This window comes from Eulemur rufifrons, chromosome 17, assembly GCF_041146395.1.
Source record: "Eulemur rufifrons isolate Redbay chromosome 17, OSU_ERuf_1, whole genome shotgun sequence".
Lineage (NCBI taxonomy): Eukaryota > Metazoa > Chordata > Mammalia > Primates > Lemuridae > Eulemur > Eulemur rufifrons.
The window spans coordinates 79,358,375-79,378,499 of NC_090999.1; the positions used below are offsets into that span (position 1 = coordinate 79,358,375).

General features: G+C 33.3%; 1 protein-coding gene across 26 annotated transcripts in view; it reads left to right on the forward strand.

The window, feature by feature from the left end:
- Window positions 1–20,125, forward strand: part of APC (APC regulator of WNT signaling pathway) — a 121,769-nt gene that overhangs the window by 28,314 nt on the left and 73,330 nt on the right. For 16 of the 26 annotated variants that reach the window (XM_069492452.1, XM_069492456.1, XM_069492467.1 and 13 more), the window contains one exon: window positions 15,695–15,847. The exons of the other annotated variants lie outside the window; for them this stretch is intronic. In XM_069492452.1, the coding sequence (XP_069348553.1) occupies window positions 15,713–15,847 (135 nt within the window). In that variant the 5' untranslated portion in view covers window positions 15,695–15,712. The remainder of the gene's footprint in view (window positions 1–15,694; window positions 15,848–20,125) is intronic. 26 annotated transcript variants of the gene reach the window in all.

Below are 20,125 nucleotides of genomic sequence, written 5' to 3' on the forward strand. Positions count from 1 at the left end.
CTTATTTTTTCCCTTTACCTAAACGTGTAAAAACGTATGTTTTCAGATTGAGTACAGTTTTAAATGCCTTGTCTTTATGTATATTTAGTAGTCAGTTCTCCACACCTCCCCGCTCCCTGACCAAGGATGGCAGTGGCTTTGTAAAGCCTTCCAGGATAAGTGACAGTGCCTCTTAAATAGTGTTTAGGTAATAGAAAGTCTTAAGAGAACTTACAGTTTTGTTTTCAGTAATTTTTTTCTAGATAATAGGGAATTGGACTTAAATAAGACAACATAAATTTTTCATTGATGAATTAAGACAGTTTTATTCTTTAAAAAATTATTTCTGCTTTAAAAATTACTTGATCATGGATATCAGGATTAATAGTACTTAGGTCTCTTTTTAAAAATCTAGTGGAAACTGTAGCTAAAATTAAAGATGTCACATTAAAATTCCAAATGAAATTTAATAGCTAATATTCAATTCTTTTAATCTCACCTAGCATGGGGCTTGAGAGTTTATAAAATTCTTACTTTTACATAAATGATCTTTTACCATTTATTTTCATTTTAAGTGTTAGAGTACTCCTAATAAGGTATGCTTGTGACTTTATTCCAAGGTCATATATTGTATAGGAATGTGAAGAGCTTAAGTCTTTTCTATTTTATTCTGATTCTATGAAACTATTTTGTAATGCCTCTTACTACATAAAATACAATATAACATATAACAAATGATTTTTAAAGCAACATAAATCACTAACAAATCATCAAATGAAAAAGAAATCCTACTTAGTTGTGGGAAAAACTACAATATAAGAATGCTTCATAAAATACCTGGTAACTAAGCAAATGGAGAGGCAGCAATTTTCATAATGATATTCATAAACATACTTTTTTGGAATGATCTTAAAATCATATGAACACTCTAAATAGGACAGCATTAGATTGAGATATTTTTCTGAATTAAGTAAGAAATAAAGAACTAAATTAAGTTGATTTGATTCCTCTTATAGTGTAAAATATATATGACTGAGGTATTGGCTTTAGTGGTCTTTGGAATTATTCATTTTTTAGTTGACGTGGCCAGAATTGTGCTATTAAGGAATTGAAAATTAAATATTCACAAGTATACTTTATGAACTGAATCAAAGCTATTGATGTTTTCTATTTGCATTACTTGCTTTGTAGATTTTGATTTTATCATTTTTCTCCATTTTGTACTGCTAATAATTTCACATAATTTAACCAGTCTTTTATACTTTTATATGTTTAAATATTTTCTTCAATTTTGATCTCCCCTCTTTTTTTTTGTGGCAGAGCCTGAGTGAAACCTATCTATATGGCACATATAATGGGATAGAACATTATGATTCCAAATAATAGAGGAGTAATACTTGAGGAAATACATTTGCTACATATTTATTGAGTACTTTCTAAGTGTTAGACCTATGAAAGGTGCCAAAGAGTCAAATAAGACATAGAAACTAACTTCTAGAAAACTTACAATAGAACTGTGTGAAATTTTATTGCAAGTTAAATACCGATTGCTTTGGCTACTCCTGGGAACTTTAAATTTTTATGTAGTCTAAAATATCTTCTAATTTAGAAGAACATGGTGGATTGCTCTTTAAAACATTGTGCTAGGCCGGGCACGGTGGCTCACGCCTGTAATCCTAGCACTCTGGGAGGCCGAGGCGGGTGGATCGCTCGAGGTCAGGAGTTCGAGACCAGCCTGAGCAAGAGCGAGACCCCGTCTCTACTAAAAATAGAAAGACATTATATGGACAACTAAAAATCTATATAGAAAAAATTAGCCGGGCATAGTGGCGCATGCCTGTAGTCCCAGCTACTCGGGAGGCTGAGGCAGTAGGATCGCTTAAGCCGAGGAGTCTGAGGTTGCTGTGAGCTAAGCTGACGCCATGGCACTCACTCTAGCCTGGGCAACAAAGTGAGACTCTGTCTCAACAACAAAAAAAAAAAAAAACATTGTGCTTTTTCATAGAATCTGCTTGTGATCACAGATAGTTTTGAAGAGTAAATTACTTTTGAAGTATTAAGCATCTTGAATATATAATGAGAAGATTAGATGAATAGATATGTTCTCAAAAATTGTTTTTGTAAATAAAATCATGATATCATCAGTCCACATAAGGCAAGCCTTCTCCCCTTTATTCCCATACTCTACTCCCACTTTTCCTTATAGACACTCATTCAAGTGTGTTATTAAATATGGGTGAATTCTTGGGAAATATTTAGCATCATTTTGTGTGTCTATTTTTTTTTTTTTTTTTTACAATTGAGGTTTTAAAAAATTTTTATTGTGATAAAATATACATAACATAAAATTTATCATCTTAACCATTTTTAAGTATACAGTTCTATGGCATTAAGTACATTCACATTGTTGCACAACCATCACCACCGTCCATCTCTAGAACTTTTAAATCTTCCCCACTTGAAACTCTGTATACATTAAACAGTATCTCCCCATTTCTTCCTCCCCCAATTCCCGGCAACCACTCTACTTTCTGCCTCTGCGAATTTAACTACTTTAGGAAACTCATGTAGGAAGAATTATATAATATTTGTTCTTTTATATAATATTTGTTCTGACTTATTTCACTTAGGGCAATATCCCCGAGGTTCATTCGTGTTGTAGCATGTGTTGGAATTTTCTGCCTTTTAAAATCTGAATAATACTCCATTGTATGTATATACCACATTTTGTTTATCCATTCGTCTGTCAGTGGACACTTGTGTTGTTTCCACCTTTTGTTTATTGTGAATAATGCTGTTGTGAACATGAGTGTACAAATATCAGCTTGAGTCCCTGCTTTCACTTCTTTTATGTATACTTAGATCTACGAACATTTTTTAACTCAGTACTGCTTTTAAGATCTATCCATTATACTTTATGTCCATCTAGTTTGTGATGCTAACTTTACTATGTAGTATTCTGTAGTATTTATCACTGTTCCTCTAGTGAAGGCTCCAAGTTTTTTCCAAATCTCTTTTATCATAAGCACTGCTATTGTGTACATCCTTGTACGTGACTCTGTATGGACTATGTTAGTTACATATCACTGTATAATAAATTACACCAAAACTTACTGGCTTAAACAGCAAACATTTATTATTTCAGAGTTTCTGTGGGGCAGGAATTCAGGACTATCTTAATTGAGTCATCTGACTCAGGATCTCTTATGAAGTTGCAGTCAGGGTGTCAGCCAGAGCTACTCTCATCTAAAGGCCTTGACTAGACTGGAGGATTCTCTTCCAAAATGGTTCACTCACATAATCTCAGCTTCTCATTGGCTGTTGGCAAGAGACCTCAGTTGATTGTCATGTGAGCCTCTCCATGGGGCTGCTTGAATATCTTCATGATATGGCAGCTGGCGTCCCCTAATGATCTCAACAAGAAAGACCATTTATGACCTAGTCTCAGAAGCCACACACCTTACTTCTACCACATTCTCTTTATTAGAATTGAGTCACTAAATCCAACTCAAACAAGACAGAAATTAGGATATATCTCTTTAAAAAAGTAGTTTCAAAGAATTTATGGATATATTTTAAGATAATTACATGGGCCAGTAAGATTTCTCAGGAATTTATCCCTAGGAGAGGGATCATTGGATCATAGGGCATTGTTTCCTGTTGCTGTTGTAACAAATTACCACAAACTTAGTGGTTTAAAACAACACAAATTTATTATCTTACTGTCCTAGAGGACAGAGAAGTCTAAAATGGTTTTCACTGGATTAAAATCAAGATAGCAGCAGCTCTGTATTTCTTTCAGAGGCTCTAGGGAAGCATCCATTTCCTTGGTTTTTTCCAGCTTTTAGAAGCCACCTGCATTCCTTGGCTTATGGCCCCTTTCTTCACCTTCAGTGCCAGCAGCATACTAAATCTCTCTGACTAACCCTTTTGCCTCCTCCTTCTAAGAACCCTTGTGATTACATTGGGTCCATCTAGATAATTGAGGAAAATCTGCCTCAAGATCCTTAACTTAATCACATCTACAAAGTTTCTTGAGCCATGTAAGGTTGCACATTCATAGATTTTGGGGGTCAGGATGTGGACATCTTTGTGGAGCCATTATTCTTTCTACCACAGGCACATACATATAGTTCTTTATTTTTTTAAGTTGAACTGTTTTGGTTTTTTTTTTTTTTTTTACGTTTATTTATACTTTTGTGAATGAGTGTTACTTTTCTGGTAAATTCAGATTTTCATTTATCAGATTTGTTAAAAGTATAGTATAATATATAATGATCACTAAGATGATAACCAGATATTCATTGAACAGTTTTTGGGGTTTTTTTTTGGTTTGGTTTGGTTTTTTGAAACAGGGTCTTACTCCGTCACCCAGGCTGGAGTGCAGTGGCACAGTCATAGCTTACTGCGGTCTTGAACTCTTGGCCCCAAGTGATACTCCTGTCTCGGCCTCCCAGAGTGCTGGGATTACAGGTGTGAGTCACGTACCCAGCCCTTTGAACAGTATTGAAATATATTTTTCACTAGCTGTTTCTAGGTTCTTGGTTTTATAACTTCATCATTTAATTTATGTCAGTATATTAGCTATTTCTAACATAGTCTGTAATAGAAACTGAGAAACGTTAAAGCAACATGGCCTTAACTTTCCCTTCGTACCCTAGGCTTGTTATAACTCCATTTCTGTAGGTTCTCTATTCAAACTCCAGCTTCCGTACACTGTGAAGTCACCTAGCAACAATGTTGTTCCAGTCTGTATTTACACCCTTAACCTCCCTCTTTTCCCTGATTCCTCCACACTGTATTTCAGCTAAATTAGATAACCATCTCTTCCCCCAGAAGAACATCATTTTTCCAGCCTCTGAACTTTGATCATGCTGTTCTTTCTCCTGGAATACTGTCCTCTCCTATTTATGTTTGTTATAATCATGCCATCTCTCAGGTTCCTTCTAAAATGGCTTTTCCATTCTGAACACTTTCCTCAGTTTTCTCAGCAAGGTCTGACTCCTGTAGCATTCTCTGTCAATGCTTTGGAACCCACATTTGCCCTTGAATTGTAATTTTATTCTTTTTTTCCTCTCTTTTTTTTCCTTTTTTTGGGCACAGTTTGACTCAATCTAATTTTATTCTTATCTTAGTCTGAGTCCCTGTCAATCTGAGTGCTGAGGGGCAGGCCTTTTGTGAAATATTTTACTTTGGAAAATGATCCACAGAATAGAAGTATAAGCCTGGAAAGAGTGAAATAGGGAAAGAGGGACAGATAGTAAGAGCATGTGTTCTCAGGGTGGTCACCACTTTGGACAACTGTGGTTTGATCTGCCAGAACTTTCTGAGGAACCATATAGAATATGCCTCAGAATTGTCCACCCAAGAAAAAGAACTATGTGCTAGCTCCTGTTCCCCTTTGGTCAATGATTGCCCCATGAAGTGTTCACTCTTCTATGAGTTGTTCATGCATGAGTGTTGGGAATCCACACTAGGGTATCAGAGATGCCCTAGGACAGAAAGCAAAAGATAACCTGGTGCAGCTGACGTGCCGTCAGTTTCCATCTGCAATGAGCTGATTGATGCAGCAATGAGTAAAGTGAGCCAAGAGAATGTGAGGTGGGATACAAAACTCTGATATATTTATATACTGATCCAATTTACCCTTTCTATTAGAATAATCCCCTTTGGTAGACAATAAGCTACTTGAGAACAAGAAACATGTCAACTTATCTTTTATCCCTGTGTTATTTTTCCAGAGCCACTGTAACAAAGTGCCACAGACTGGTACCTTAAAACAACAGAAATTTATTCTTTTATAGTTTTGGAGGCTAGAAGTGTGAAATCAATGTGTTGGCAAGGTTAGTTCCTTCTAATGAGAGAGAATCTATTCCATGCCTCTTTCCTAGCTCTTGATGGTTGCTGGCAGTCCTTGGCTTGCAGCCACCTCACTCCAATCTTTGCCTCTGTTATCACATGGCATTCTCTTGTATGTCTGTCTCTTCCCTGTTTCTGCACATGGCCTTCTTATAAGGATACCAATCATTGAATTTAGGTTCCACTCTAATTCAGTATGACCTCATCTTAACTTGATTATATCTGCAAAGACCCTGTCTCCAAATAAGTCACATTCACAGGTACCTGTGACCCAACATACATTTTAGAGAACATAATTCAACCCATTTAATCAAATGATTAAATGAGATAATGTATACTTGCATGATATCTTGTGTATAAAAAGTTCTCAAATGTTTGTTGATTCGAATTGTATAGCCATAGAAAGGAATCTATTGTCTTATTTTTTTAATGGAAATATCATCTTGGACATTCTCTGAATTTTTGCCTTTTTTTCCAGTTTTTTGCCCTCTGTGGCTGATTGATAATGCATTGTTCTGTTCATTCTTGCATGTGTTTGTCTTTTATGTGGCTGTCACTGAATAAAACATTTTGAGAATTACGAAAGCTAAGTATTAAATATAAACCTTGTCTTAAAGATGTTTATGCTCTAGCTGGGAAGACTAAACACGCTGAAGTAAAATAGAGTAGTTAGAGAACAATTAGGCTAAGTTGTATAGTATTTACTGTTCAATCAGCAGGAAGACTCATTATTGGCTGGAGATATCAGGAGAGTTTTGTATAAGGCACTTGAGCTTGGCCTTAAAGGATGAAGACATGTTAAAACAAAGCAGGGGAAAAAAGGATGTGGTATTCAAAAAGAGGAAGAAGTATAAGCAAAAGTACAAAAGTATGAAATAGTTTGTAGAGGATAATAAGGAGAAACTTATTTAAGAAGGAGGATTATCTTGGGAAATAAGTTTGGAAGGTAGGCTATTATCAGATATAATAGATCGTGAAAGCTGGACAGAGATTGTATTACCCAGTCTTTAAGAGCGTGAGCATTTGAAATAAATGTGGGTTTGAATCTTGGCTTAGCCTCTTGATCTGGATTTTAAGGGAAGTTATTTACCTTTTTGGAGTTCTGCTTTTCTTAACTCAAAAATGAGGAGTAATACCTTCCTTAAAGGTGGTTATGATGATTAAATGAGATAATATATGGAAAGCATTTATAGTACATGGCATATTTTAAGTATGCAATGAATGGTAGGCTTTCTGAATTTCATTTATCAAAATATACAAAAATAAGGGCATACAGAGAGGATTTAAATAAATACTATAGTCAGCAGTTATAGAACTTTGTACACTTTTTTGTCTTTTGAAAACATTTCAGTTGGATATTTAATGAAAATTAGTCATATTCTTTTATAAAGGCAAACCCATAAAAATTCTAAGTAGCAATTTTATAAGCAAGTCTCCAATTAATATAATAAATAATATATTAATATCAATGACAATAAAAAGATGACCCAAACTGCCTTATATACCTAATAGTTGAGAAGGATCTTTGAAGTATCCCCTAGATCAAAGAGGAAATAAAGATTGAAATTATGAGTTACCTAGAAATAAAGAGGAGAACACTTCATACTATAACCTGTGGGACATGGATGAGACCGTACTAAGAGAAAAATTGATGTCCTTAATATTTGTATTATTAAGGAAGAAACCAATTTAATATGTAAGTAAAGTAAGGAAACAGATTAATCACTTTAAATAACAGTAATAAAAAAGAACAAAATAAACCAATGGAAAATAAGAGGATATAATTAGTAAAGATAAACACAGAAATGAAGAAAATAGAAAACAAAGTAGTGGAAAGGATATGTAACACCAAAAGTTGATTTCTTTTGGTAAATACCAATAAAATAGATGTAACTTTAGAAAGTTTAAAGGAACAAAAGACAAAACAAACATCAATGAGAAAAGAGATAACCTTCAGATAAAGAATTATACAATTAAGAGAATAGATATAATTCCGTTAATACACTTGAAAAGCTAGAGGAAATGGGTAATGTATTGGTGAACTGTTAATAAAATTGATACAAAATGAAGAAAACATGAAAAGACTTAACCACAGAAGAAATTTTAAAATAGTTTTAAAATCTTACTTCTAAAAAGGCACCTTCTGATTTGAATTCTAGCTGACTTTCAAAGAATAGATATTCAGACTATTCTAGACCATATAAAAAGATGAGATACTTACCAATTCATTTTATGAATTTATTATAAGCTTAATTAAAAACCTTATTTTAAAATATTATAAAAATTAAAAACTATACACTGGTTTCTCTTATTGAAAAATCAACAGACTAGTAAAAGAATAAAACATGAACAAGTGAGGTTTATTTCAGGAATCGAGGATGGTTCAACATTAGAAAATCTTAGAATTGACTGCATCAACTAATTAAAAGAAAAAACTATGTGTCAAAGCTGCTATAAAAACATTCAGCAGCCATGACTAATAAAAACTTTAAAATAAAAGGAAAATGCCTAAACATATTAAAAAATTTACTGAAATCTAAGAGTAAGAATATTAAATGGTGAAACACTAAACCATTCCTATTAAAATCAGGAATAAGGTAGTTTATTCAGCGTTATTTTTAAGTTTCAAGCTAACAATAAAACAAAAAGAAATGAGGTACAAATATTGGGAGAAGCAAAAATATCTTTATTTACAGATTATATGATTGCCTACCCAGAAAATCGACTGGAAAAACCATTAGAATTGATAGGATAATTTGATAAGATGACTGCATAAGGAAAATATATATATTAAATAGAATCACTGGCTTTCATCTGTACTAGCAGTATTTGGTGTGGATTGGTGGTGTATTAGTCATAGCAGCTCAGACAGCAAAAAACCTAGGGATAAATTTTATATGAAAGGAGTAGGATCTTTTCTTGGCAGGAGGTGGAGGGGTGGGCTTGAAAATTTGATTGAAGGGCCTGAATTATTCATGAGAGAGTATGACTTACTATAGAAATATGAATCTGTCTCAAATTAATGTAAATGTCATTACAGCTCTAAGAATACATGAGAATTTAGCATGTGAGAGGTACATTTCCATTCAGTGAGAAAGAAATGGTTTGTTTAATAAATAGTGATCATGTAATTGGTTATCCATATGAAAGATAAAAAAGTTAGACCACTACACTCATACCATATACAAAAATAAAAATGCTGTATTCATTAAAGATCTTAATGTGAAAATAGAATTTCTGATTCAAGCTAGGGAATTAATCAACCACATTTATCACCTCTTTCTCCTACGATACCATTAGAGTGATAGTAAAAAAATAATAAAGATGTGACCTTACAATGCCATAAAGATGAAGAAATTGTAGGAATTAAAAATGATTGCTAACAAAAAAAAAAAAATCAAAGACGTTAACACTTCCTAGTTTGCTATTCTTTCCAGCGTAGCAGCTTACCTTCTATTATTTAAAAGTAAAACACTAATTTTAGTATTAGGAATTTCTCAATAACCTTTAAAATTATTTGGGCTATCTTGGGATGTTTGAAAACCAGAATTGGGGATTTATGCTCTAGACCAAGGGTCAGCAGACTGCCACCTGTTTTGGTAAATTAAGTTTTATTGAAACAGTCATCTCCATCCATTTATTATATTGTTTGGGGCTGCTTTTGTGCTACAGCTACAAAGTCAAGTAGTTGCAACAAAAATCATGTGGCCCATAAAGCCTTATAATATTTTTATCTGGCCCTTATAGAAATTATTTGCCAACCCTTGCTCCTGGTAATTGTGATGGCTATCTTGAAGCTTGGCCACACTTGATATGGGGGCTTGGATTGGTCTTATCAATGTGTGTAGCCATGTATAGAATGTGAGGAAAGGAAGGGATGAGGAAAGAATATTGCAGACAGGAGACTAAATACCACTATCTATGCGGCCTTAGTAGGTAAGAGAAAGAGAAATAGAATGGAGGGTAAGGACTTGCATTAGTTGTTAAATACAGAGAAAAGAATTAAAATGGATGAGGTGAATTCTGCTTGAAATTGAAAACTTTTTTTGTATATTGATTTTATATCTGATAACCTATAAATTGTTATATTTCTTAAGATTTTTCTGTTTTGTTCTTTTCCAATCATTACTCTTTCTTTTTTAAAATTTTACTATGCTAATTAGGACTTCCATCTTCCTACTGATTTTAAAGGCTGTCTGTAACATTTCACTATAAAGAATGACGTTCACACTGTAGGTTTTGACAACTTCCCTCCTATTCCAGTTTATTAAGAGTTTTTATCATGAGTAGATAACTGGCTTTTATGAAATGTTTATTCTTTGTTTATTGAGATGATCACATGGTTTTTCTTTAATATTTTAATCTGATGAGTGATGTATATAAATGATCTATTATTTGAATAATCATTGTATTCCTGGAATAAGCTCAGCTTGGTTCTGCTGTAGTTTCTCTACTGTGTACTATTATATTCTGTTTTCTGATATTTTGTTTAGGATTTTTGATTCGATATCTGAATATTAGCCTATACTTCTTTTTCACACAATCTTTGACGTTTCTATCATGGTTAGATTGGCCTCATGGAGTGCATTGGAGAATATTTTCTGTTTTTCAGTTCTTTGAAGAGTTTGTATAAGATTGGAATGATTTGTTCCTTAAAAGTTTGATAGAAGGTGTCTGTAAAATCATTTAGATATGATATTTTTGAGGGGTTCGGAGGAGGAGAAAAAATATTTAACTACTGCTTTAATTCTTTAATAGTTTTAGAACTATTAAGATTTTCTGTTTCTTCTTGAATCAGTCTCTGCTCCTAGAATTTTCTTTGTTTTACGTGTTCGGGCTTTTTTTTCTCTCTAATTATATTTAGTCTTTTCAAAGAACCAAATTTTTGCTTTGCTTTTCCAACTCTACAAAGGGTATATAAAATAAAAAGGAAGATAACTTCTCACCAGAACTCAGACCTTGGTTTTGGAGACAATGACTGTATTTTTGTATATTCTTTCAGTGATATTTTTTATCCTTATACAATCCTTTTATCTTGACTAGAACAGAATGGACCATATAAGACTTAGTGATTGGCACCCTCCCTTTTTTTGTTTTTTGCCTCCTTTTTTAAACACCAGCCTCATTCTTTTTAATGCCAATGTAGTATTCCACTGCATGGATGTATTCTATTTATTTAAAAGTAGTTGTGCTTTTATACCAAATAGAAACTTTCCGTTTGCTTGAAGTACCCTGAGAATCTGTTTTATTATTCCTAGTCTAGGAACAGACATCACCAGTTCAAAGAACTCTTAATTGGTCCTCTACATATCTTATAGCCATTAACAAATTAAAATAAAAATTTTCCATGCTGGCATAACACCCTCCTTTGAAGAGGGTATAACTGTTTTCATAATTAAAAGACAGTGGAATGTTTTTTGAACATTTAAATCTCTGTTCCTTTTGCAATGTATCCTAGTGTTTAAGTGTAAAGAATACGCGCATTTTTTCCTTCATTGCTGTCCTATTTCCCAGCACCACCTATGTAAAATCCATGTTTTTACAAGTATTTGAGACAGTACCTTTATCATATGCTAAATTGACATATGTTTACTTCTGAACTTTAAAAATTGTGTTCTAGTGGTTGAACTATTCATGTTCCAATGTTACACTTTTTCAAAAACATTTAATTTTTAAATAGCTTTGGACTTTCAGAATAGTTGGAAAAAATAGTAGAGTTTCCATATACCCTTTACTCAGATTCCCCTTATGTCAACATCTTACATATCCTTACTACAATTATCAAAACTAAGAACTTAACCTACTGGTACAATATATTATAGTTAACTACACATATATGTTTTAGTTATAAAGGCTTTGTACAATATTTTAATATATAGTAGGTCTACCTCATGCTTTTTTATGTATTTTCCTATTTTTGCTTGTTTTTAAAAAATGTGTGGCTGCAGAAAACAAAAGAAAAACCTTATATAGTATTTTTATTGGGACTGTAAAATTTATAAATTAACTTAAGGAGAAATGACATTTTACGATGCTGAATCTTCACATACAAGAAGGTTTTTCCATTTGTTGAAGTCTACTTTTCTGTCTTTCAAAAATGTTTTATAGTTTCTTACATATATGTTTTGGACACTCGTGCAGTTTGTGCCTAGATTCTTTTTATTGTAAATGAGATCTTTTCTTTCATTTCATCTTGTATCTTGTTTCTCTTTGTACATACAGAGATTCTGTATATTTTATATTATACCACACCATATTACTAAATTATCCTTATTATGTTTAGTTGATGCTTTCTGATATTCCAGGTATATAATTATATTATCTGCCAATAGTATTCCTTTCTAATTTTTTCTTTCTAATTTCTTTCATTAATTTAATTGTGTTGACTAATACTATCAGGAACAGAATGGTAAATGTAGGCCTTGCCTAACTTTAGGACTGTATCCACTGTTTCCACTTCAGTATGCTGCTGGCTTTGGGATTGATATATTATGTTAAAGATGTGTTCTTTTTTATTCAGTATTTTCAACAAGAATGGGTATTGAATTTGTAAAATGTCTTTTCATCATTTTTGACATGATCATATATTTTTTTCTGGGTAGATCTATTAACAAGTGATATCAATTTTCTAATAGCAATAACTTTTTCATTGTAAATTTTATAGATTTCCCATCTTTTTGGGGTCAATTTTGATAAATTATATTTTCTGGTAAACTATCTGTCTCATTCACATTTTCAAATTTTTTTGCATGGATTTGAGCACAATAGTCTTTTATGAGTCTTTTGATTTCCTGCCTTCCCGCCTTCCTATTTGTATTTTTCCTCTTTTTTCATTACTATCTGAAAGTGCTAACAAATATATCTTTGTTTTGCCACTAAAACAAAATAATAAAAGCAGCTCCGTGGCCTGGTGCAGTGGTTCACACCCATAATCCTAGCACTCTAGGAGGCTGAGGCGCGAGGATTGCTTGAGGTCATGAGTTTGAGACTGGCCTGAACAAGAGTGAGACCCTGTCACTACCAAAAAAAAAAAAAAAAAAAAAAAAAGGCAAGAAAGTTAGCTGGGTTTGGTGGTAAGCGCCTGTATTCCTAGCTACTTATGAGATTGAGGCAGGAGGATTGCTTAAGCCCAGGAGTTTGAGATTGCAATGAGCTATGATCACATCATTGCACTTTACCCTGGATGACAGAGCAAGACTGTGTCTCAAAAAAAAAGCAGCTCCACTAATTTAAAAAAGTGATCTCAAACTTCTTAAATTAGTAATAATGAATCTGCCACATTTAATCCTAATTGAGTGTCTTCTGCCTGCCTAAAACTTTTCTGCCTTAATTTCTTATGATACTTGTAAATTTGTTTTTCAGTGAACGTTTGGATAAAGCTCTAGATAACAGTCTTTTTGCTTTCTTCTCCCCTACCCCACATTTATGGGGTAAGGGAATCTCTTTAGTAGGCATCTTAACTACAGAAAAATAAATTGGGACGTTTGCATACTCTCAGTAAAGTGAAAGATTCAGAGGTTTTCCCCATTTCACAAAACATGGCAGCTGCAATGTGATCACACGTTTCAAATTTTTAAAAAATGTTGTAGAATGACTTTTAGTTCATATGTATTTGGAATGAAATCCTTGTGATTGCAAAAAGGGCGTTCTAGAGTACAGTATGATTTCACAAATTTTGTATAAAGCAATTTTTGGTTGGGAAGGGATGGCTGCAACATCCTAAAAGGATATAGGTAGGGTATTTCTCCATGAAACATCTTACGATTTCCATAAAATTATATGCTTTCTAGAGCAGAAAGGACTTTAATGATTGGGATTCTGGAGTGGAGGAAAAAAACATGATTGATCATCCTTTTGATGGTTGAATTGTCCATCTGAAGGATTGAATTTTTTTATTCTTCTAAAAAAGAGCACTTTTAGTAGTCATTGCTCATCTTGCCCATCTGGCTCTTTTTGAGATTGTGTAAGGTTATAATTTCTGTGTCTCAGCATACCTGGGTGTGCCTGTTTTTTTGTTTGTTATTACTTTTTCTCTTATTTTATTTTTGGGGTATAAAATTGCCTGTTAATTCTATCTAAAATAAAGAATTTTAAGCCTACATTATTAGAATTCTGTCAGATCCCCATATCTGTCATATGGTTTTTAATGAGCTATGTATTTCCAGACCTGCTTATTAAAGGTATGATATAAACAGAAAAATGATCACTCCTATGAATTTCTCTCTTTTTTTGAGACATCACCTCTGTCTTTTTCAATAGGCTGAATTACTTCTTCACCTCTTGTCTATTGGTTGGAGGAGAGTAACATTTTCTGTAGATTAACATTAAGTCTTACTAAGGAAGTTATATTACATACGTATTTTAGTAATATAACTTAAATTTACATAGGACTTTTATTTTTTAGTCTACCGTTTGTTACTAATCCTAGCACTATCCCTTGAAGTTGTATTAAAGCAGGTAGTAGATGTCTATTTACAAATTACGAAATGAATTATTCATAAAATGAAGGGGCAAAGGTGAAACCATAACCAGGCCTGAAATTAAGACCCAAGTCTCTAAATGCAAGGCTAGTGCTCATTCTTTTCAACCAGAGAGTTTTGTAGTCCACCTCCAGTACTCTCCTTCCTCCTCAGGTGGCATTAGATTGTACCAGGTTTATTGTTGACTCTAACCATTATAGTCTGACTAGATCTGAGTCCCTTGGTTTCCCTTATTAGGGCCTTCTAGTTACTGAACTCCAGTATTGTGACTAGCCAGTTTTATAACCTGTCTGCCTTATCTATATATAGTGGATTTCATATTACAGAAGCATTTTTTATGTCACGCTCTTTAAATATTATGTAAGTACAAACTATGTAATACTCCTCTGCTATTAAATAATGAAGATAGGTAGGATATATTTTTTCCAAAATGAGTTTGGCGTAAACTAAAAGAGAATGTGGGTATCCTCAATCCTACTTGGTTAATCTTAATATAACTGCCAGTATTCTATAATTCTTCATGCCAAGAATCTCTTATGACCTGGCTATCTTGTGTGTCTTCCTCGTTTCCCCTTTTCTTTCCCAGTCATGTAATTAACTGCCAGAATCTGCTTTACTTCTGACGGTATCTATTCTTCAGGTCATCCATTTTCTTTACGTGTCTTTTGGCCTCAATTTGAGTGCAGTGGGTCCCAAGGCCATATATGCCATAGCATGGCCTATTATATTCATTCTTTTGAATAAATTTAATAGGACTTTATTAGTAATTCTTATTTATCATCTTCCTATTAAAAAGCTTTAGTCTCCATCTCATGCTCTCCATATCCATTTTGTTAAATGACTGCCTTTTAATGAGATCTTAGAACTTCAGAACTACTTCACCATGGAGGATGTTTAAGACTAGCCTTCTATCAAATGAAAAGTGATGAAATAGAATATGTAATCTCATTATAGCTCTAAAATTTTATGACTATTAGACAAAATCCAGAAATAAAATAACATTAGTAATATAAATTTCTTATCAATGATTATATTCCCTAAGTTTTGCCTGTAAGAGGATAAAATATCTTTAAAACCTTGAAAAAATTCTTACCTGGTAGAAATCTTATCCACCTGTGAAAAGGCAGTTGTATTCAAACACTGCTGAAGTTCTCTCTTCTATTTTAGTTCTATTTGTCTTCAACTAAGACCTCAGAGTTTCATCCTCTTAGAAAGATGCTACTACTTGAACAATATTGTTTTGAGACCAAAACTATCATATTAACACAATTCTTATGTAGTGTCTTAAGAGTTTTGTTTCCTTTATTCCTTTCTTTAAAAACAAGCAGCCACTTTATTTTTAGTAGTGAATTTCAAAATGCTTTTTAACCTTATAGGTCCAAGGGTAGCCAAGGATGGCTGCAGCTTCATATGATCAGTTGTTAAAGCAAGTTGAGGCACTGAAGATGGAGAACTCAAATCTTCGACAAGAGCTAGAAGATAATTCCAATCATCTTACAAAACTGGAAACTGAGGCATCTAATATGAAGGTATAAAGACTGTGATGTTTAATTGTAGTTTATCCATTTTTATTCAATATTCCCTCTTGTAAACTTGGTGTAAGATACTTACATAAAAATATATTTTAAGTTAAGCAATATTATAATATGTTGTAAACTCTTTCTTACAAAAGTTAGCATTTATATTTTTAAATAAGATACATTGAATTCATCCAGTGAATCATATAAGGAAAATAAATGTAAAACTCTAGTAACTAGTCAGTTCTTGGTTATTTTTAAGATTAAAAATAAGAGACCAACTTTACTATCACTATACTGAGGCAGGGTTTTCTGTGCATTTCATAGAAATCAATTTCATGATTTTAGAATATATCTGGGACATTAAATACAGCCTTACTCCCTGACTCCCTCCTATCTTATCACTACTTAAGTGTTACAATGATAAATGATCAAAAAAATCAGAGTGCCCTAGTGGGAAGAACCCCAAACTGAAAGTCAGTACCTGGTCCTATCCCTGGTTTTGCCACAAACTGAGCTACATGACCTCTGATTATCCTTTAGTACTTCAGTTGTCTTTTTTTGGAAAACAGTCATCACACTAGTCTAGATGATTTCCACGGCATCTTCAAAGCCAAATAGCATTGAAAAGCTGTGATGACCTCCAAGAAAATTTATAAAATATTCAGTCTATAATGGGGAAAACACATTTAGTTTTAAAATAATCAAGGTTAAAACTTTAGCTGTTTTAATTCTCAGTTACTTAGGCAGGTTCTCTTCTCACTGAATTTAATAACTCCATAGAATCAGAGCTCATCAACAAAAATGTTGCCTACTTCCTTTGTAAAAAATTCTTCCTGCTTTATGTTGTTTCGGCCCCTTGGCTATTTTAACATCTGAGTTCCTGACCCTGTTCTTCCCGTCTACTCACTACTCTTATTCCTTACTCATTTTCTATTCTATCCTAGTTTTTTTCTTCTATGCATTTTCAAGGTCTCCCTTATTCTCCAGGCTTTTGTGTATCACTGAAGTAACTTTTTGCTTCTCTTTTACCCTTTATATTCAATATCATAATGGTTCAACCTTTTGTTCATGTGTACTATTCTTTCTATCAGTCTTTTCTCTCTAATTATCAATATCTGTGGTAAAACTGTCCCCAGGATTGACAGACATCCAAAATATCTACTTCAAATCCTTTTGGAAATAAGGTAGACTGTAAACAAACATTTTTTTTCTTGCTAATCTATGGATGACTGTAAATAAACATTTTTTTCTAGTTTATCAATCAGTGACTTTAGAAACACCTGCATCAGTTACCTAATAGGTTTAAAAAACAGTAGTTTGGTATTTTAATACTGATCAACACAATCTCAAATTGTTATTAAAGGTATAGAATTAAAATATTCTTTCATCTGTTTTGGGTGTGGTATATTTTGCAGAGAACTCCTCTTGGCAGGTCTATCTGGATAGTAAATGTCCCTTTTGTACCAAGTACAGAACTCTGAGATCTCTTGTTTATTTGAGCAAATTCAAAATTTTATTGTTGGGAGACATTTTAACTTACCCTTAGATCCATCTCCATGTTGAAGTGCAGTGTCTCTCAGAGTGACAGTACAAATCATACTCTTAAAATCCACGATGAAATACCAGGGTGACCATTTATCCATGTGGTATAATACAGATCGAGTATCCCTTATCCAAAGTGCTTGGGACCAGAAGATTTTGGAATATTTGCATTATACTTACTGGTTGAGCAACCCTAATCTAAAAACCCAAAATCTGAAATGCTTCAGTGATCATTTCCTTTGAGTGTCATGTTGGAGCTCAAAAAGTTTGGGAATTTGGAGCATCCCAGATTTCATATCTTTGGATTTAGGATGCTCAGCCTGTATGCCTCATGAATAATGGCACTTCAGATAGGTCAGAATTCAACCATGAATTCACTGTTACTCAGCACCTGCTTCTGCAGAAATCCTTGCAGATCTGTCCATAGTTTTCTTTAGGGTTGGACACATGGTATCATAGCACTTACAACCTTATAATGAAATTCTTTATGTGTCTCCTCCTAGAGAGGCATTATGCTGTTAACGAGCAGAAACCATGACCTGTTTATTTTGTCTTATAATATTGTTTGTGTAAAGATACTTTTGGAACTATTATCACTTCCTACATTGGATTAAAGTTAATCCAATATGATGGTTATTTCCCTCCAAATGTTATTAGATTTTATAATACATTATATAATCTTGAATCATGTTTCCTGATCATTAACCTATATACCCCAAAGAAAGACAAGACATGTTTTCTCTAACTAGATTATTTAAACTAAGGAAGTCTAAAATTTATACAGTAGTACCATCTAGTGGCAAAAGAGGATACTGCTTTGCTATTGATTACATGGCATTGATACAAACTATAAAAATATTTTGTGTGTGGCAGCCAGGGAAATATATCTGTAAGAGTTAGGGAAATGTGAACACTGACTGTATATTTGAGGATATTAAGGAAATGTTTATTTTTTAGATATAATGATGGTATTGTGGTTGTGTTTAGAAAGAATCCCTGTTTAAATATACATGTATACATATTGAAATATTTACAGAAGAAATTATATGATGTCTGAGATTTGTCTTCAGAATAAATTGGGTTGGAGGGATGGAAATGGAGGAAATGGGTATATATTTGGGTGAAACAAGATTGACCATGAGTTGATAATTATTGAAGTGGAGTGTGAAGATACATGGGGGTTTGTTATAATATTGTCTGTACTTAGTATATGTTTGAAACTTTTTGTAATAAAAATAAAATAAAATAGAAATTGAATGGGGTTTAGATGACCTGGAATCAGATAAATACAAAATTATAGCTAAACTTGTTTTTAAAAATTATGTACTATATTTTTTTTACTCCAGGGCTAGAATTCTTTAAATTGACTTTAAAATGCAGAGCATAGCAACAAGGTAAATATGGTCATACAGAGATGTGAAGCATTTAAACTAAAAAACGGTATGGTATAGGAAGTCTTATCTATAGGCAAATCATTAATGAAGCATTTACATCTTTGTTGTATTTTGGCAAAATGAAATACTTATAAATTGATCTATAAACTATAAAATCATGTACATGTAAGGTATGTATCTTTTCTTTTCAGCATGTAAGAAAAGAAATAAAAATCAGATTGAGGCTGGTCACAGTGGTGCACACCTGTAATCCTAGCACTTTGAGAGGCCAAAGCAAGAGGGTTGCTTGAGGCCAGGAGTTGGAGACCAGCCTGAGCAATAAAGAAAGACCCCGTCTCTATAAAAATTTTAAAAATTAGCAGGACATGGTGGTATGTGCCTGTAGTCTCAGCTACTCAGGAGGCTGAGGGAGAAGAATCACTTGAGCCCAGGAGTTCGAAGTTACAGTGAGCTATGGTGATGCCACTGTACTCTGGCCCAGGCAGCAGAGCAAAACTCTGTCTAAAAAAAAAAAAAAAAATTCAGATTGATACATTTGATATATGTGGGTGAAGTAGTAACTCCCCTGAAATGACACAATTGCTCATAGATGAATATTACTGATGTGACCACAGCATATTTCATCTCTAATGAATAATTCTCTAATGTTTCTAAAATCTTAAAATATTTTAAAAAACAATGTGTGATTATATAATGTAATTGAATAATGTTTTAATCCAAGCTTCCTGAATTTATAAATACAGATGAACATTCTCTCCTTCAAAATTGCATATGTATTTTAAAATCTACAATTTCTCAAAGCACTTTTTGAAACATTTTATTTGGAATTGCTTTGCAATTGTGTTGCATTTCCTTTGAAAAAGTCTTTGAAAATTGAAAACTCTTCTAGGTTATATGCGGTATGTAGTCCCAATCAGTCCCCCTCAGCACCTGCAAAACACTGGATAAAATACAAAAATCATACTTTTAAAGACACTGGAGAACTGTGGAAGCATTAACGACTGTATTAACTCTAATTCCAAAAAGGAAAGAGCCCTTTCTGGATTAGCTGAGATTACTGATGATTTTCTTCCATGGGGATATTGACTCTGAGTATAGACTGAGATGCATCATTGGTACGGGCAGATGACTTCTACTGGGGGAAAGAACCACTGGAGATCTTGGCAAACATGAGGGCAGATGTGAAGTATTGGCGGTTAGAGGAACTCCAAATGCATGGCTGAATTTTACCATGGGACGTTGGCTGAACCTTCTTGTGGGGAAGGAGGCTGAGGATGGACTAGAAAGGCAGAATGTTAGGAGGCAAAGTCCTGCTAGAAGAAGAGACACATTATTTTTCACACCACAGATC